General features: G+C 62.2%; 1 protein-coding gene across 3 annotated transcripts in view; it reads right to left on the reverse strand.

The window, feature by feature from the left end:
• The window catches only part of TNRC18 (trinucleotide repeat containing 18), a 51,859-nt gene that overhangs the window by 31,331 nt on the left and 2,035 nt on the right, over nucleotides 1-18,493 (reverse strand). For 2 of the 3 annotated variants that reach the window (XM_055136447.1, XM_055136446.1), the window contains exons 2-5: nucleotides 17,895-18,307; nucleotides 4,008-4,163; nucleotides 1,996-2,121; nucleotides 190-1,674 (exon numbers count right to left, since the gene is read on the reverse strand). In XM_055136447.1, the coding sequence (XP_054992422.1) occupies nucleotides 190-1,674; nucleotides 1,996-2,121; nucleotides 4,008-4,163; nucleotides 17,895-18,081 (1,954 nt within the window). In that variant the 5' untranslated portion in view covers nucleotides 18,082-18,307. The remainder of the gene's footprint in view (nucleotides 1-189; nucleotides 1,675-1,995; nucleotides 2,122-4,007; nucleotides 4,164-17,894; nucleotides 18,308-18,493) is intronic. The other variant, XM_055136448.1, reaches the window with a different exon arrangement.

An 18,493-nucleotide genomic window follows, 5' to 3' on the forward strand; every position in this document is an offset into this window, starting at 1 on the left:
ATATGCCACGGGAAGCTTGCCAGGCTCTGCCGTGCGGGCGGGATACTCTCGGTAGCTTGCCAGGCTCTCCGAGAGGGGCGGAGGAATTGAACCCGGGTTGACAAATGCCCTACCCGCTGTGCTATCGCTTCAGCCCCCAAAAGCAAGAAAAAAAGAGAAGGAAGAGAGGGGGCGGGGACCCAGACCCACCTTTGACGCTGCTCAGGGGCAGGGTGCGCTCCTGGTCAGCGGGTGCTGGTGCCAGGCGGCCGCTGTCTCTCTGCCGCGCCACGGCCACTGCGATGCCCACGGGCGGGTGCCGCACCTCGGCCTCGCCCTGGGCCCCGGGGCCGTCCCGCCCAAAGGCTTTGGTGCTCTCGGGCCTCTCAGGGTCCCTCTTCAGCTGCCGGCCTCCGCCGCTGGCCGGGGTGCCAGGGTGCGGGAGGCGGGCCTGGGAGCGAGCGGCGCCAGCCGTGGGCGCGGGCTCGGGCTTCATGGTGCCCAGTCCCCCGAACGGGCTCTTCTTGCCGCAGCCCCCGGGGCGCACGGCGGCGGCCTCACGGGCGAAGCTGCCGCTGTACTTGATGAGGCTCTGCATGGCCGAGGCTTCGCTGTGCAGGTCGGGGGCGCCCGGGCGCACGCAGGTGGTGGCGGCCGCGCGGGGCAGTGCGCCCCCCGGGTCCAGATAGGCCTTCTTGGCTGCAGCCTCGTCGTCGGCGCGGCTGGCATGGTGGTGCTGCGCGGCCAGCACGGCCATCTGCGTGGTGGCGAAGTTGCCCAGCTCGAAGGGCTTCCACTTGTGCTCGGGGCCGCCGGGCGGCCGCGCGGGCTCCAGGCTGAAGAGCTTGGCGGGCTGCTGGGAGGTGGCGGACGGGCCGCGGAGGACACGCTCGCATGCCCGCGGCTCGGCTTCGGGTTTGAGCAGGTCCTTGGTCGGGAGGTAGGCGCGGGGGTCGGGGGAGGCGCGCGCGGTCCGGGCCGGCGGGGCCTCCGCGGGTGGCGGCCGCTTGAGCGACCGGATCACTGAGCTCTTCTCGGGGGCCGCGTCGGGGGGCCTCGGGGACCCGGGCGCCGCCTGCAGGACGCCGGGCCGGCCAGCCTCGCGCTCCCGGGCCCGTGCGGCGATCTGGATGGGCCCCGGGCGCTCGTCGAAGGCCTCCACCGAGGGGACGAAGGTGGGCGCCACCACGCGGTGCTCCCGGCCCGGCTCGCGCGCCCCGGCTGTGGGGAAGATGGTGTAGACGCTGGCGGGCGGCGGCGGTGCCGTGAAGGCCCCGGGCGGCCCCTTGCCCGGGCCGGGTGGCAGCGGCGGGGGCAGCGGGGACGGGCAGGGCCGGGCGCCGTGCGGCAGCGGGTCTGCGCGCCGGGCCGCCTCCTTGGCGCCCGGGCCGCCTGGGGTCGCTTTGCCCTTGGCCTCCCGCAGCCCCGGCTCGGCCAGGCCGGGAGACAGGCGCTCGGCGAGGCGCGGGGGCCCGCGGGCCTCCTGGGTCAGGTCCACTACCCCTCGGGGCGCGTCCTCGCGCGCGCGGGCCTCCTTTTTGCTGAAGAGCGGGGGCGCCTCCACCCCGCGGCTGGAGCGCTCCCGCGACGACGAGCTCTTGGCCGAACCCGCTGACGAGTGGCCGCCGGGGGGCCGCGAGGGTCCCAGGGTGTGCAGGGCGCTGGGAGCCCCGGGGGTGGGCAGGTAGAAGCCGTCTGCAGGGAAGAAAATGCAGCGGTGAGTCCGGCCACCACTGCCCTGCACCCCACAGTACGTCGGGGAGTGGGGGGCCCTCCTGGAACAGGGTTCACATCCGACTCAGCCACCCCTGACCTTCCAAAGATCTGCGAAAAGACAAGGGGGTCCTGAGAGCTACCCCAGGGGCACCCATAAGGTCAGGGGAACATGCTAGAATGTTCCACAGGGTCTGAGTCTGGCAGGAGGGGGGCCGAGCACTTGGGTAATAGCTGGGTGCCGCCTAGAATTCTGATGGTGGCAAGGGGGCCTCGGCACAGTGGCCCACCACCGCACCTCACCTTTCTGGGTATCGAAAATGCTGGGCTGGCCCAGCTGGCTGAGGAGGGGGCTCCCGCTGCCGGGGGGCTCCAGGTGGTTCAGATGGAGGTAGGACGGATACAGCCCGCTGGGCAGGTGGGCAAAGCCTGGAAGGAAAAAGAGGGAAGGCGGGCTGGGCCCCTCCTGCCCCGCCAGACCCACCCTCCATCCCAGGAAGACCCCTGGGCTCAGGCCCTCGGGCCCCTCTGCAGTAGTGCGAAGGGAGGGTGAGGACCAGGGCCCGGGGTCCAGCGTCCACTCTCCTGGATTCTCATTTAAATGTCCGAGTCGCCACATCCCCCGATTCCTGATTCTACTCCTTCCCTCTCTCCAGCGTCTCCGCAATGGGACCGTGTACTTAAGTAAGCGTTTAAAGACAAAGGGCCAGAGACGCCCAGTGGGCCCAGGCTGTGCTTGCAAGAGGCCCAACTTCGATCCCTGGCACCTCATGGTCCCGCAGGAGTGACCCGAGCACAGGGCTGGCTCCAGTGCACACAGCCAACACCAAAGCAAACTCGGGGCCCAGAGGGGCCCGGGGGCCAGGTGCCCGCCCTATCTGGGGCTGACCGTCTGAACCCCAGGAAGTGTCTGCCATGCTGCCAGGAGTGATCCCTGAGACCAGAGCCAGGAAAAAGCTCTGAACAATGCCAGGTATTGCCAGGACATTTTTTTTTTAAAATTTTAAGTGTAAGAGCATTATTATAGCAGGTAAGGCATCTACCTTACACAGCTGACCTGGGTTCAATCCCCAGCACCCCAATGACCACCAGGAGTGACCCCTGAGCCAGAGCCAGGAGTAACCAGCTGAGTGTGGCCCAGAAAATAGTAAATAAAATAACACCTGAAACATGATTTGGGGAGTAGGGTCTCCCAGGCAATGCTTGGGGGCTCAGGCCCATTTGCGGTATCCTTGGCCTAAGGATGCAGAGCTGCACCCCTCCACCCCTGCCCCGTGTGGGGACCCCAGGGCCATACCCAGTAGTGCTGGGGTGGGTGCAGGTGGTACTAGGGCTCAAACCCGCAAAGCAGCCCACCACTGAGCTGAGCTGTCTCTGCCACCCCACCCAGCGGAGGAGTCCCGGGTGATGGGGACAGAAGCTCTGCCTTGCTGGGTGACACCAGGCAGGTCGCTCCCTGCCCCCACACAGTGCTGCGGGGTCTCCAGGGAGGAGAGTTTGTCCCTCAGAGTCTTCCAGCCTCCCACAACCCCCTCCCAGAAACCAGGAATCGGGGCTCGCAGAACACATGAACCACAACAGAAAACCTTGGGGCCAGGACATGGACACAGGCCCAGTGGGGGTTCCGCAGCAGCTGGGCCCCCACACGGGATTCCAGCCCAACCCTCTGACCCCAGCAGGGGCTGTAAGCAGAAGGGGTGAGCACCCTGACACCCACCCCGCAGTAGGGGGTCACATGACCAGGCATGGCAATGGAGCAGGAAGTGGGGGAGACACCGAGGAAAGCCCAAGGCACATTCCCAAGACCCAAATCTCCCTGGCCTGGGACAGTGAGCACCAGGGTCCCAGGCCTCTCCAGACAGCAACAGGCACCAGGGAGCAGGGGAGGGGGGTTAGAAGGGGGAGGGATGGGGAAGGGGAGGGAAGCCCGCCCCCCAGACCTCCTCAAGTAAGAGCTCACTGGCTGCTCACAGATCCCACATACAGATTCAGCCCTGTAAGGTTGGGGGGGAGGTGGGCCTGACAAAGAAGCCCCAGGGAGGGGATGGGTGGGGCGCCGGTGGGCGTAGCCTTTGTGGGCGTGGCCCAATAAGGTTGTCCGGTGGGCGTGGCTAGTGGGGGAAATCCCTGTGGGTGGGGCTGGCAGAGGTGGCTGGTGGGCGGGGTCTGTTGGGACTGCCCGGTGGGCGGGGCCTGGCAGGAGCGCCGGGTGGGCGGGGTCAGCGGACCGGGCACAGCCGGCCAGGTGGGTGCCCAGGGTGAGGGCAGGGTGGGGACCGGTCCTCCCACCCCCAGCGGCCGGCCGCGCTCCTTACCTTCATGGGCGTGTGCGGCCCATAGCTGAACCATGGGCAGGTTGCTGGGGGTGGGGGAGCGGAAGGAGAGGTCAGAGGGCAGGGACACGGGGCTCCCGTGGGGGGAGGCCGAGGGCCCCATCCCGCTGGCCACAAAGCTGCCCAAGAAGGCCTCGCCTGCAGAGAGAAGGGGCGCTGTCAGGCCACGCCGCCCGCCCCGCCCCGGAGCCCGAGTGCACGGGTTGAGACCACCCCGCCCCGGTGGGCTGTCCCCCACTCTGCAGCCAGGGAAGCTGAGGGGGGATTCAGCCCAGGGAGCACAGCCCCAGCGGTGGCACGGCTTCCCGCACACTCTCTGCAGAGCCCAGCACCCGAGGGGGCTGTGAGTGTCCACTTGGCACATGGGAAACACACACACACACACACACACACACCCCTCCCCGCCCGGCACTAGTGGCGGCTCAGGACACTGCAGGGGTGTCGGCGGGAAAGGGTCAGCTCAGGAGGAGCCTGGCACTGTCTGCTGGCCAAGGGAGCTCAGCTACCCCGCGGCCCCTGCCACGCACTCACCGCGGGGGGCGGGGTCACCACCACATCCTAGACCCGGAGGGCCACGCCTCCCCTCGGCGCCCCCGCAGAGCTGCAGCAGCAGATGGACAAGCCCTGCAGGCCCCGGCCGCCCACCAGCACTGCCCCTAACTGGACCCCAGCGCGGGGACCCACCAGGCAGGCCCTGCTTCCTCCCGTCGTTGGCTGAAGGCGCCACCGGAAGCAGCGGCTGGCGAGGTTGCAAAAGGGTTTCCAAGGCCCTGCTCTTCCTGGCCCCTCCCCCGGGGACAGAACCCCACAAACGGCTCCCGCCCCCCAGCCTCCCCACCGGCCTGTGGGGCCCCAGCACACAGAACAGACGCCCCACCCCACCCCTGCCGAAATCTGCAGCAGGCTTGGCCAGACCCCAAACAAGCCCGCTCTGCAGGGACCTCCACTAGATTTATTCATTTTGTTTCCTTAGGGTTTTGTTCTGGACGGTTGCACCTGGTGGTGCTCGGAGTTTATTCCTGGCCCTGAGACCCCACCAAACCAGGTGACTGGCTGTAGGAGGTGCAGGAGATGAAACTTGCTTGCAAATCAAGTGCCCTACCCACTGCACTATCTGTCTGGCCCCCCAGGGCACTTCCTCTTTTATTTGAAATTTTGTTTTACAAAAGGTGAATCAAGGGCCTGAGAGACACTACAAGGGTAAAAGTGCTGGTGTTGCACAGTTCAGTCCCTGGGAGCCCTCTGTGGTCTGCCAGCCGGGACTCAGCCCTGAGCACTGCAGGGTGTGACCCCCAAACACAAGTGCCACACCAGCTACCTTCAGTGGACACACCTTAAACGTGGTTCCCACCAGGAGCTGCAGGTGGTTGATCTTCTGGGCCCTGTGACTTCCTTGCACACAGCAGACCCTGGACCACCAGGAGTACCATGATCACCTGCCACCCGCCGGCACAGTGCTATCTGGGGGCCGAGTGGAGAGCATAGGGGTGTGGGTGAACTCTGGGCTCAAGGCCGCGCGTGAGCTGAACAGCACAGCTCTACCCCATGTGTGCTCACGTGTTCCTGTGTGCATGTGCACACCTGTGCATGGGTGGGCATGCCATGCCTGCAAACACGCATGTGCCTCATGTGTCTGGGTGCACACATGAATGTGCATGTGTGGGCATGGTAGCCTGTCAGTCTGCACCCAAGTCCGTATGTCTGCGTGTTCAGCCCCTGAAAGCGCACTCAAACTGCAGACCTGGTCCCGGGCAGCACGAGTCAGTCACAGGGACTGCTGGCCGAGTACCCGCCCTGGGGTTTCCCAGCTCTGAACTGGGAACTTGGGTTCCGGTTCCACCTAGGGGCAGTCGGCATGAGGGACAGGGACTGAGCCCCGAGTCTGGCCACAGTGGAGCCAATTCAGACAAGCTGGGGGATGGGGCCGGGCTGGGACAGGGGTCGCTGGACACAGAACCCTGGATGGCTTCACTAGGCCTCACGGTGACAAGTCACAGCAGGCCTGGGCCCCAAGTGACCTCGCTGGCTCAGGACCATCACAGGAAAGGGCCCCAGGACCCCTGAACATCACTAAGAACCCCCCAATTTTTTTTTAATAAAAGGCTGGGATGCAGGAGCAGTCACCCCAGCTCACCCCACGCGAGTCACAAGGCCCTTGTCCAGGGTCCCCGAGCAGACGGGGCTCCAGCGGCCGGAGTGCTAGTCTATGCACAGGGGCCACAACACAGGTAGGTCTGCTCTCAATCCTTTGTTGTTTTGGAGCCACCCCCAGCAAGGCTCAGGGGTTCCCGGATTCCTTGGTGGGGATCAGGGGCCCATAAGGAATGCCAGGGATCGAATATCACTCCAGGCCCTGCACTCAACTCTGTAGATCTAAAACCCCAAAACAGATACCATGGGGGGGCCGGTCTGTGTTTTTTTCCTCCCCGCCATACCCAGCAGTACTCGGGCTACTCCCAGCTGTGACCACTGGGCCTTGGCCCAGTGCTGGGCGCCAGAACGGAGCCCTCTGGCAACCAGCACCACCAGGAGTGGCCCCAGAGTACTCCTGCGCGTGGCCCCCGACAATAAACAGAAAGTGCTTCTGTTCTTCAGTGCTGGGAACAGAACCCAGGCTCACTCCACGGAGACGGGGCCGACCACCGGGTCCCACCGAAACCAAGAATAAAAGACCCTTTTTGGGCAGGAGAGCAGGGTCCTGCCTTGGTCTGGGGGCGGTCACACCTGGCCATGCTTCGGGCTACTTCCCGCTCAGGTCTGGGGGATCATTCCAGATGACGCAGAGTGACCAGGTGTCAGGAACCGGACCCAGGCCTTCTACAGCAGCCCGGGACAGAATCTTAGAAATAAAGTCCAGGGGCTGTCAGTAAACACGTGCGCAACCAGCCAAACTGCCACCAGAGGCCAGGTCACACCGAGTCACGGAGGAAGCAGAGGAAATCCCCCGTCCAGACGCTGATCTCCCCAGCCCCTGGCCCCTGGGCTCCGAGAGCTGCCCACCGCTGTGCAGCCTTGGGGAAGGCACCCAACTTCTCTGAGCCAGTTTCCTCTCCCAAACCAGAGGCTCATCCTGCACTGGAGGGGAGGGCGGCTTACCCTGCCTGGTTCAGGGACTGTGTGACCCTGTCACCCTCTAGGGCACCCAAGGACCTGGCAACTGGGCCGCCGAGGGCCAACGGTCGCAGGAATCCAAGATGAGCCATGGACACCAGCCAGATGCCCCTGCCAGGATGCCAGGAGGGGAGGGACCTGCCCGGCATAGGGGCTGGCCCAAAGAAGTCCCAGCAGCGCCCCAAGTCTGCATACCCCCTGCCCCCAGTCAGCACAGTACTCAGCCTGAGCCCCCCACCCTGCGCCTGCCCCACAAGGCTCCCGAGGGTCAAGTGCTGGAATCTCGGCCATTCCCTCCCAGTTCCTCCCAGTCTGCCCCCACCCCAAACCAGAACTCCAGCCCAGCCCAGCCCCCAGGGGGCTCCCAGGGGGTCAAGGCCCAACCAAAGAGATGCAAATCCTGAGGCAGGCCTGGCCCCAGGCTCCTGAAGACTCCATCAGCAGGGGTGGGTCCCTCTCCAGACTGGGATGGCCCCAGAAAGGAAGGAAGGGGTGGAGTCTTCCCAGGAAAGCAGGCCAGAGGTGGGGACAAAGGCGTGAAGAAGGAAGTGACAGCAATGGCCTGCAGGGAGAGGGGCGTGCCCTCCCCCCCTGCAGACAGCCACGCAGACAGGTGTGGGCCTGCGGGTGCCGATACCTCAGCCAGGACGACAAGTACACCACCTAAAGTGCAGTTTGTCCCTGAGACGGCTGGGGTGCAGAGATGGGGGGGCAGACCTCTGCTCACTAGGGACCCAGAACCCTGGGGGTCACGGCAGGGCTGCCAGCTGGAAGCGAGAGGCTCCAGGCAGAGGCTGGGAGAGATCTGGAAACATTCATCCATCATAGGCTACAACGCCCCCCAGCTCCCACCTGAACCCCCCCCACCGGCACTGAGAACCCTCAGCTTCAGCCTAACACCAAGAGATCACCAGCACTAACCACGGCCGAGATATGGCAAGAACATACAGATAAAGGCGGGTATACATGCGAACAGGCATGAAACAAGTACAGAATCACCCAAAGGAGAAGAGGGGCCAGGGCCATCACTCAAGCGGCAGAGCAGGTGCCTTGGTGTACATGAACCCGAGTCCCACCCTCAGGACCGACAGCAAACCCAGCTCCTCAAAAGTAGAATTTAAAAATCAAAACCAGGCGCGACAGGACAGAGAGGGTGCTGGCCTTGCACGCGCAGACCCAGGTTCAATCCTGGGCACCACAGAGGGCCCCTGAGAGCAGAGCCAGGAGTCAGCCCTGAACACCACGAGGAGAGGCCCCGGAACAGAAACAAAAGTTCAACGAGGGAGTGCAGTGGGGGCACAGAGGGCTGGAGCTTCGCATGCAGGGTCCCCCGAGCTCTGCTGGGAGTGGTCCTGAGTCCACTGGGTGAGGTTCAGACAGAAAACCAACCAGAGCCAGAGAGTGCTCCGGGGCTGCAGGCCGCAGTGCTCCGCAGGCAAGAAGCCCAGGCTCCGCTCTGGGGAGCGTCCCCAGAACTCTGCCTGGCAGGTGGACAACCCCCAAGTAAATGAATGAAGGCGGGCAAAACAGGGAAATTCAACGGGACAGCAGGGAGACAGCAGGGAGGGCACTTGTCTTGCACGTGACAGACCTGGGGTTTGATCCCCAGAACCCATAGGGCGCCCCAAGTTTGTCAGGAGTGATCCCTAAGTGCAAAGTCAGGAGTAAGCCCTGAGAACGAAGGGTGTACCCTGCAAAAAAATTACATTATGTAGGTGAGGGGCTGCAGGGACAAGTACTCAACGGGCTGGGCCAAGAGGGCATGCAGGGGGCCTGTGTTAGGAGACTCGCAGGGGGTCCCCAGGCAGTCAGGAGCGGTGCTGGGGCACCGAAAACAAGACCAAAAATAGAGGGGGCTGGAGAGAGACTGCAGGGGGCAGGATGCTGGCCTAGCACGCTGCCAACCACGTTCGATCCCAGGCATCTCATACAGCCTGCCAGGAATGACTCCCGAGTACTGAGTCAGGAAGCCCTGGGAAACACGGGGTGTGGCCCCAAAAATAAACAGGGAAGCCGGAGTGACAGGACAGCAGGGAGGGCGCCTGCCTCGCAAGCGGCAAATGTGGACTCATTCCCAGGCACCCCGTATGGTTCCCCGAGCCCACCAAGAATGATCCCTAAGCCCAGAGCCAGGACAAGCCCTGAGCATCGCTGGGGAGGCGGGGTGAGAGCACAGCAGGGAGGACATTCGCCTTGCCTGAAGCTGACCTGGGTTCCATCCCAGGCACCCCAGATGGTCTCGAATGGGCCAGGAGTGATCCCTGAGCACAGAGCTAGGAGTCAGCCCTGAGCACCACCAGGTGTGGCCAAAAGAAAACACCCCAGGAGACTTAGTTATTCAAACAATGTTCCATATACGTACGTACACAAATTCATTCTGTCCTCTTTAAACCTAAAGAGGGGGCATGATTACTCATGTTACAAAAGAAAAAAACTGAAGCAAGGACAGGTTGGGCAACACGTCTCAGCCACCTTAAGCACGTGCAAGAACTCCAGAGCTCAGGATGGAAGAGGCACGGCAGGGAGGGCAAACTGGAGGTGGCCCCCAGAACTACAAAGACTCTCGAGCCCCCCCAGGTGGGACCCCTGAGCACAGAGCCAGGAGTAAGCCCTGAGCACCACTGTGGGAGTGGCCAAAAAACAAATAAACAGATTTCCAGAACCCCAGCTACTCATTATTCTGTGACTCTGAAAGACTCATTAGCTGTGGGAATGGGGAGGGGCGGGGCAGAGCACATACAAAAGTCAGAATCAAAATAGCATCTCTAGCCTCAAAAGTCACAGGGCTGATGATGCAATTCCTTCAACACAGTGGGGAAATCATTCCCTGAACGCCCATCATGTGTAAGGGCGAGAAAAGGCGTTTCAGGCACGCCAGGCCTCAGAAGAATGCGCCTTCTCTGTATCCTTCATGGAATGCTACCTCAGGATATGCTTCAGCAAAACAAGGACGAAAAGCAGTTAAAAAAAAAAGAAAAGAAAAGAAAGAGCACAGAGGCCTGGGATGCGGCTCCAAGGGAGTAGACCGGGCTGAAACAAGAAGATAAAAAAAAAGAATTCCAGGGAGCGGGCCAGAGAGATAGGGCGGCGGATTAGTAACCCGCTTTCTTGCATGTGCCAACCTGGGTTCAGTGATTCCCGAACACAGAGCCACAAGTAACCCTGAGCGCCGCACACGCGGTCCAGAAGGACTTCGCGGTGGGTCAAAGGGCAGGCAAGCACGCTTCAAACCAACCGGAACCTGCACCATCCCCCGCCCCACCCACCCAGCCAGCCCCACCCCCAATCCGCAGCCCCTCCTCCAGCCTCCCCAGAACAAACGAAATCCAAGAAAGAGAGCTCTAAGAGTCAGTGCGTTTACCAAGGAAACCGACCTGAAAGAAAAACCACCTGGGAGGTGGGAGTCAGAGTTGGACAAATCCCAGCCAACAGGGAGGGAAAAAAGCAATCAGCAACTCCAGGAAATAAGAGAAATAAATTTTATTATGCCTTGTGGATCAGATGTAAATAATACGTACAAAGCCGTGATAATAAACCGGTTTAAACCCAATCGTCTGTCTGGCAAACCGATCAGAACACGGAACAGACAGCAGCGCCACGCTGGGACCAATCGGCTGACCCCCCTACCACACCCTCAAACGTCTGAGGGAAAACCCAGAGAAGGAAATGGCCCTTCCCAGGCTTGCTACTCCCATCACAATTCACCCAAACTGTCTCCACAAAATCCTGACTTCCACAGACACCACCAGCGGGGCCAGAGAGATGGGACAACAGGGACGACACTTGCCTTGCACGCGGCCCGCCGGGTTTGATCCCACAGGGTCCCCTGAGCACGGCCAGGAGTCATCCCTGAGCACACAGCCCGGACCCAGTCCTGAGCACTGCCAGGTGTGGCCCCAAAACAAACAAACAAAAAAAAAACAACAGAATTTCAAAAGCAGTCACTGGCTGGCTGGCACAGGGCATGACACAGAAAGGGGTTGAGAAAAGGCCAAGGAAACAGGCAAACAAGTTAAAAGTGGATATCAAAACAAGGGCAGCCAGGGGGCAGGGAGCCGGTAGACGGAACAGGACCGGGGGCAGACAGCAGACCTGCACAGCCCCAGGCACAGCCCTGCAGGGCCAGCCCAGGGCCAGGCGCCAGGAAACTGCCTCCGGCACTCCCTGGTGTGGCCAAACCAAGCCCTGCAGAGAAACAGCTTTCAGGGGCCAGTGATAGCACAAGGGGAGGGCACTTGCTGTGCATCTGGGCGACGGGGTTCTATCCCCTGCGCCACACACAGCCTGAGCCCTGACAGGAGTGAGTGCTGAGCCCACGGGGTATGGCTTCAAAAAACTAAAGAGGGGCCAGAGCAAGAGTACAGAGCGGGAGTACAGAGGGAGGGCAGGGCGTTTTGCCTTGCGTGCAGCTCAATCCCCCGCATCCCATATGACCCCCTGGGCTCCGCCAGGAGAAAGCCCTGAGTGAGCATCACCACCTGGTATGGCCCCAAACCAAAAACATTTAAAAAAAAAAAAAAGGAAAGAAAGAAAGAAAAGGTGTCGGGGAGCAAAGGAAAGGCTCATACAAGGGTCCAGAGAGAGCTCATAGAATTAGGCCGGGCTGGAGCGATAGCACAGCGGGTAGGGCATTTGCCTTGCATGCAGCCGTCCCGGGTTCGATTCCCAGTATCCCATATGGTCCCCCGAGCACTGCCAGGGGTAATTTCTGAGTGCAAAGCCAGAAGTAACCCCTGTGCATCACCGGGTGTGACCCAAAAAGAAAAAAAAAATGAGAATAAGGCACAATTCAGTCCCCAACTCCGCATATAGTCCCCGGGTCCCAACAGGAATGATTCCTGAGCAGAGTCAGGAGTAAGCCCAGAGCATTACTAGGTATGGAGCGCGCGCACACACACACACACAATCAGTAAAAAGATTTTTAAAAGCACACAGCGAAATATCTCCATGTATGTTCTCGAATAAAGAGAAACCAAATAAATAGACGGTATCAAGTGTCAGCAAAGACGTGGAGCTCCTGGAATGCGGGAGAGAACACAGAAGTTATTCCCACTGAAGCCGCAGCACACACGCACACAAACACGCACAGGCACACCGAGCTCCCCACCCTCTGCCCCACGAGAAACCTTCCCTCCTGGGCACTACAGAATCGGATCTGTCCGGATGCTCACAAACAGCGCATATCCCCAAACACCCACGCCCAGAGAACACTCCATGTTGCCCCCTTGAAGAGTGGAATATTCCAGGGCAGCCAGGAATCGGCAACCAGTGCTCCCTGCCAACAGGAAAGGAGTGAGCAGAGAGCAGGCAGCTGTGCGCAGGCCCGTGGATGATGGAAGGCTTGGAAACAGGAAAAACAAGTCGAAGCACCAGCAAAAGGGGGGGCGAGGGGTGGGAGTTCCAGGGGTACCAAGCAGGCCAGCAGATGACGGGGCAAGTCCATATCATTAAAAATCAATTAACACGCGATGAGAGCGGCTCGCAGTTCATCGGCTGCACGTGACACAGGAAGACAAGACCTGGACGATCCTCAGCATCAGGGCAGAGCAACCAGACGGCGGGTGGCACTTGCCTTGCGCGTAGCCAGTCCCCGGCACCCATATGGTCCTCTGGGCCCACCAGGAGGGATTCCTGACTGCAAAGCCAGGAGTAAGCCCTGAGCACTGCTGGGTGTGGCCCCCATAACCGGAAAAACACAAACAAACCCTCAACAGGGGTCCCTGTCGGAATTCTGGCACTAGTCCGCAGCGGCGCGGGAAGAGCGCACTCTGCTTCTGGCTTGGGGCCACAGCCAGCATTGCTGGGGGCTGTCCTGGCGAGCAGCCTGGAGTCCTGACCCTTGGTGCTCAGGAGCCCATGGGACACTGCAGGTAGAACCTAGGACTCCCCTGTGCAAAGCCGGCCTAGCTGGCCTTTGGACCTTCTCCCCGGTCCCCTGGGAGAGATCCAGCCCACAGTGAGGGATCCTGACTCACCGCTAATGATCCTTGTAATTGCACGAATCACTCATACTCTAGTACAGGGCTGGGCCTGTGCAGGCCACACGGAGCCCGGCAGCCCGCTCAGAGCTCAGGCTTCACCCACCCACCAATCCGGTACCGAGAAAGGATGCAACAGTCCCATTTCACAGATGGAAACACCAAGGCCTTGAGATTCCACTCAAGCCCAGTAAGCAGAGGCTCAAGATCTGAAGCAGGGAGCCCAGCTGCTGCCTGCAGAGGCTGTAGCAGCCACGCCACACTTGGCTTTCTGCTGGCTGAGGCAGAACCGTTAGTATGAGAAGCTTTTTTTTTTTGTTTTTGGTTTTTGGGTCACACCCGTCAATGCACAGGGGTTACTCCTGGCTCATGCACTCAGGAATTACTCCTGGCGGTGCTCGGGGGACCATATGGGATGCTGGGAATCGAACTCGGGTCAGCCATGTGCAAGGCAAATGCCTTACCCACTGTGCTATTGCTCCAGCCCAGTATGAGAAGCTTGTGGTCCCATGAGTCTGAGCCAGAGATGTGCTCTGGAGGGCCAGGCTCCACAGGTGCCCTGGCCACAACCCCAACCCCAGTAGGTCCTGGGTGACCCAAGACCTGTCCCCACTGAAGCTGGGCACAGAGAATGGGATGTCGTGGAGATGTCCCTCACATGTGCAGGACCTGTAGTGATGTCACAGGGGGCTGGGCTGGGCCAGCAGCCAAGGGAACCTGGGCAGACCACCTTAGTGTTTTGGGTTTTACTGTTTATTTTTTTGCTTTTTGGATCACACCCAGCAATGCACAGGCTCCTGGCTCTGCACTCAGGAATCACCCCTGGCGGTGCTCAGGGGACCCTATGGGATGCTGGGAATCGAACCCGGGTCAGCCACGTGCAAGGCAAACGCCCTCCCCACTGTACTATCGCTCCAGCCCCAGGGCAGTCCACCTTTAAATCAAGAATGCCCCATCGCTGCCTGCTTCCCAGTCTGTCCCTCCACACAACCCCAACTGCTGGCCCCACCCCTGGCCCTCCACTGTGCCCTGGAGCCAACCAGACAACCCCCTCCCAGCCTCAGGCCCACAGCCTCCTCCCTGGCCCAGCCCCTTGTCAACCAGGGCATCTCCCACCTGCCTAGACCCATGGTTTTATTTTTGGTCCCTGTATGTTTGGGGGCGACACTCAGCAGTGCTCAGGAATCAGTCCTGGCTATTTTTGGGAACCACACAAGGGCCAGGGATCAAACCCAGGGTGGCTGCGTGCAGGGCAAGCGCCCTCACTATTCTGTCTCGAAAGCCCCCCAGACAAATGGTTGTAAACGCAGGTTCTGGAATCATTCCCCAGTCAAACCAAAGTCTGCAACAGTCCAAGTGACTGTCTGGCCCGTCCAGCTCCGGGCACTGCAGAGCACCCCTAAGCAATGCTCTGTCATTTCTGCAAGGAGCCTGCGAGCGTACTTGTGAATCACAGGTGCTGTCTACTCTCTCCCGAGCCAGGGGGCCATTCATTCCCGGAGAGGCTGCGTGGTGGCCTCTGCCTCCCCTGGCCTAGGCACTTCCAGGACCCGCCTTCCAAACACAAAGCCAGACTCTTACGTAACCACCGTGCAGTTCTCGGCAGTGGTGGCAGGAAACCTGGTATTGACCGGACACCTCATCGGCCACGTACGCCAGCAGCGGTGGGCAATGTTCTGGACCCCACGAGCCCTTCAGAACCACTTCTTCCCTGAGCCCACACCCACTCCAGGGCCACACGTGGCCTGCCACGGTGCCCGTTTCTCTGGGCTCTCTGAATCAGGAACGATTCTTGGCTTTCCTCTGTCTTGCAGACCAGAAGCATTTTTTTTTCTCCGCGAGTTCAGGCCAGTTCTGCACAATGTCCTTCAGTCCGAGTCCCCCACCCCCACCCCCCTGCATCTGAATCCCTCCACAGTGTCCTCGCCACTCAAGGTCTTAAATTCCAAGACCTCATTACTGGCCTTCAGGGACAGTCCTCGCCCTCCCGGCCCCTCCCTTCCACGGGCTCACAACCCGGCTGGGCTCCCGCACACCCCTCCACACTTTCCTCCCCGCCCAGCCTGCAGTTCTCCAGGCAAGGGCCCTCCTGGCCGCAGGGTGTGTTCCCACACTAGGACGAGAGCGCTCCAGGAGAGCAGAGATCTCTGTCTGTGCAGCCACTGCTGGGTCCTCGGGGCCAGAGGGGTGCCTAGTCGGCAGGGCAGGCTGGAATTCACTGGCTGAAGAAGCACGAGATCACGACACGGGAGGAGAGAGAAGCAAGAGGCCAGGGCCGAGAGCCCAAGCATGGAGGCTCTGGGGCCCGATGCCAGCTCACCCGCAGCCCGCTGCGCGCTCGGGGAATCCCCCTTCTCCCGAGCCCCGCAGCACTCCGCCAACCCCACCCGGCCCCGATTAATCTTTTTAAATCAATCCAGCCGACTGAGGCTGAATTCCAGAGATAAAGCCACGGGGCAGGCCATCCAGGGGCTACTGTCCAGTGTCCCCCACCCGCAGTATGCAGCCCCAGAAGCAAGCCCCCAGAGAACAGACCTGGGGGCACAAAATCAACCCGATGGCTCTAACCGGCACATGAGGGCAGTGGCACAGGAGCCCAGCCCGAGAAGGGGGCAGGATGCTGGTCACTCACTAGTGCCTGGCCCAAGCAGCCCCCAGGGCGATGGGAAAGGAAAGCAGTACTGGCCTCCCACTGGACAAGCCCCGGAGCCCCCCACAGATAACCCTTGCAGGGGCCCTGTCCCCAGCCATGCACTCCCCTCCCAGACCCGGGAGCCCCGTGGGGGGGTGGGGGGGTGTCTCTCCCGAACTGTGTGACCTCAGGCAAACAGTTCAACTTCTCAGGTCCTTTCCAGAACAAAAATAAACAAATAAAGAGGGGGCAGAGCACGCTGGCCAAAGCTCAGGAACTGACAGCCAGGAAAAGGAGGGGCAGGGAGAATTTAGCACCTGCACCCCCACAAGGAGAGCAGGGCAGGGCTCTGGGCTGAGGAATCTGTAACCCCAAACAGCAGAGCCAGAGCCAGCAGCACCCCACGGGCACGCCGACTCCCGGGGAGATGGGATAAGCACGCCCAGGTCTGGGGGTCCCTGCGGGGGCCTGCACCCTCTTCCCTCCCAGAGAGCTGGGCCGGAGAGGCAGCTCTGGCCTGCGCGTCCTCCTCCGCGGCCGACCCTGGCCTGGCCGCGCTCCCGTCCCGTTTCCTCCATGACCTCAGCCGCTGAGCATGCACAAGTCCAGCCGCTCTGCACAGGAGGTGCCCAGACAGGCCCCCGGGCCGCCTCCCACTGCACTTCCTCGTCCTGCCAGCCGGATCGGATCCCCTGGCCTGGCCTCTCAGCCAGCCTCCCCCTCCCGAAGGCGCTGGGCAGGCAGGCGGGCTCGCCGGGTGCAGGGCTGGCACCACGGCCACACCAGTTGCGCCTTCTCCCTGCCTCTGACAGGGACGCTCCAGGCCCAACTGAGTGATCTCATACGCTCAACAACAAATGTAAGAACTCTTGGGGAACAGAAAGGGGATGGGCCCTGAGGCCCTTCCTTAGCCCTGGGCCGCCCCCGCCATCCACACTGTGCCCCCCCAGGACGAGAGTTTAAAAAAGCCCTGCTCCCACTCCTTGGAGATGCAGTGGCTGGAGTGTGGGGTGCCCAGGCTGCAGGGGATCTCCGTGCTTGGGGGGTGTACCCCGCCCAGCCCTGCACCTCACAAAGGCCCTTTGTCCCTAGAGTAGGGACTCGTTCCTGAAAAGTTCCAGGAGAAAAATCAAAGCAGGCTGGAAGGACACGCAGAATCGGGGAGGCTGAATCCAGGTGGCTACTTGTAAGGGGGTGCTTCTCCTCACCAAGACCTCAAGGACACTGGGGAGGGGGTCACAGGGTGCTTCACAAGAGACACAAACGTTCAACACCACTCTGCCACGCTCGGCAGCAAAGGTGGCTTTTCCCAAAGTTCCAGTGAGGCAGGCCAGGCAGTAGTCTGGAAGCCCAGGAGGGGACAAACCGGCTCTCCCAGCAGGCCTGGGGCTTCCCTCCTGACCAAGGTGGGCAGCGGCCAGTGGAGCCCGAGCAGAGCGTAGGGAGATCAGAACTTCCTGGGCTGCTGAGTCCGCCTGGGTAGTGGCTGGCCAGGGATCCTCCAGCCTGGCCATCGACCTGGTGCTGGAAATTTTGTGAATGTGGGGAGTGTGGGGGGGGTCCTGCCCGGGCTGGAGACAGCCAGCAGTCCCACAACGTGCACCGCCTCCCTCTGCAAGCCTCAAGTTTCCCCTCCGGCGGGTGCAAAGCTTCAGCCCAGGTCTGCACCGCCCAACACGAGGGTTTCCCTGAACCAAGGTCAGGGACGGGGTCCTGGGACCGCAGCTCTCTCCCTCTGAAAGGGGGCTCCCGTGTGCATCCTGCTCGAGGGCTGGCCGGCGACCCGACAGAGGGCAGATGGGTGCTCCGGGCCGCTCATGCAGCCAAGGGCAATGATCAAGGCTTCCCACTCCAGGACGCTCTGGGAGCGCCTGGGGGTAGCAGCCCCTGCTTTCCACGCCCAGACTTTGACAAGCGCACCCGCGCTGCAGCCGCGGGGATGGGTCCGGGCGTGAACACCCCCGGCCGCCTGGGTTTCTGCAGACGCGGGAGCTCTGGGAAGCCGGAGGACCCGGAGGACGCGGGCTGCGGCCCGGCGAGCCGACTGCGCTCCCCGCCCGCGGCCCCGGGAGACGCGCGCGTTTCCACCCGGCGTCCCTCCCCAGGATCCCGGGTACGCGGAGGGCGGGCCGCGCGCCCGGCACTTACCCGGGTGCGGGTGGAGGTTGAGGCCGGCCATGTACTTCCCGGGCGGCAGCGGGCCCGGCAAGCCAGAGGCGGGCAGGCGTCCGGCCGCGGCCGCGCCCACGCGGTGGCTGTCCATGGCCAGGCCGGACAGCAGCGGCGGCGGGGGGCCGTGCACGGACCGCGGGGGCCCGAAGTCTCGGCCATCCATCCTCCGCCGGAGTGCCGCGGCCAGCCCCCCTCCCGGCCCGCCGGCCTCGCTCAGGGCGACCTAAACGTGCGGCCTCGGCGGCGTCCCGGAGTCCTCGGGCGGCGCGGGCGCGGCGGGCATGGCGGCGGCCGGCCGGGGCGCGGGGCGCGGAGCGCGCGGGAGGACGGCGGCGGGGCCCCTCCGGGCGGCCAGGCGGAGCGGCGACAGGAGGCGGCGCACCCGGCGTCTTGGCGGGGACCGGAGGCGGCCGCGGGAGCAACAGAGAGGGGGAAAGGGGAGGGGGACAGGACAAAAACAAAAAAAAACAGAAAAGAAACAAGTTTCAGAAAGGGCGTTCGCGCTCCCGGGCTGCAGAACCCGGGCCCCGCTTCCATAGGAGAGGAAAAATCCTCCTGCTTTCTTTTCTAAAGTG

Source organism: Sorex araneus, chromosome 4, assembly GCF_027595985.1.
Source record: "Sorex araneus isolate mSorAra2 chromosome 4, mSorAra2.pri, whole genome shotgun sequence".
NCBI classification, from domain to species: domain Eukaryota; kingdom Metazoa; phylum Chordata; class Mammalia; order Eulipotyphla; family Soricidae; genus Sorex; species Sorex araneus.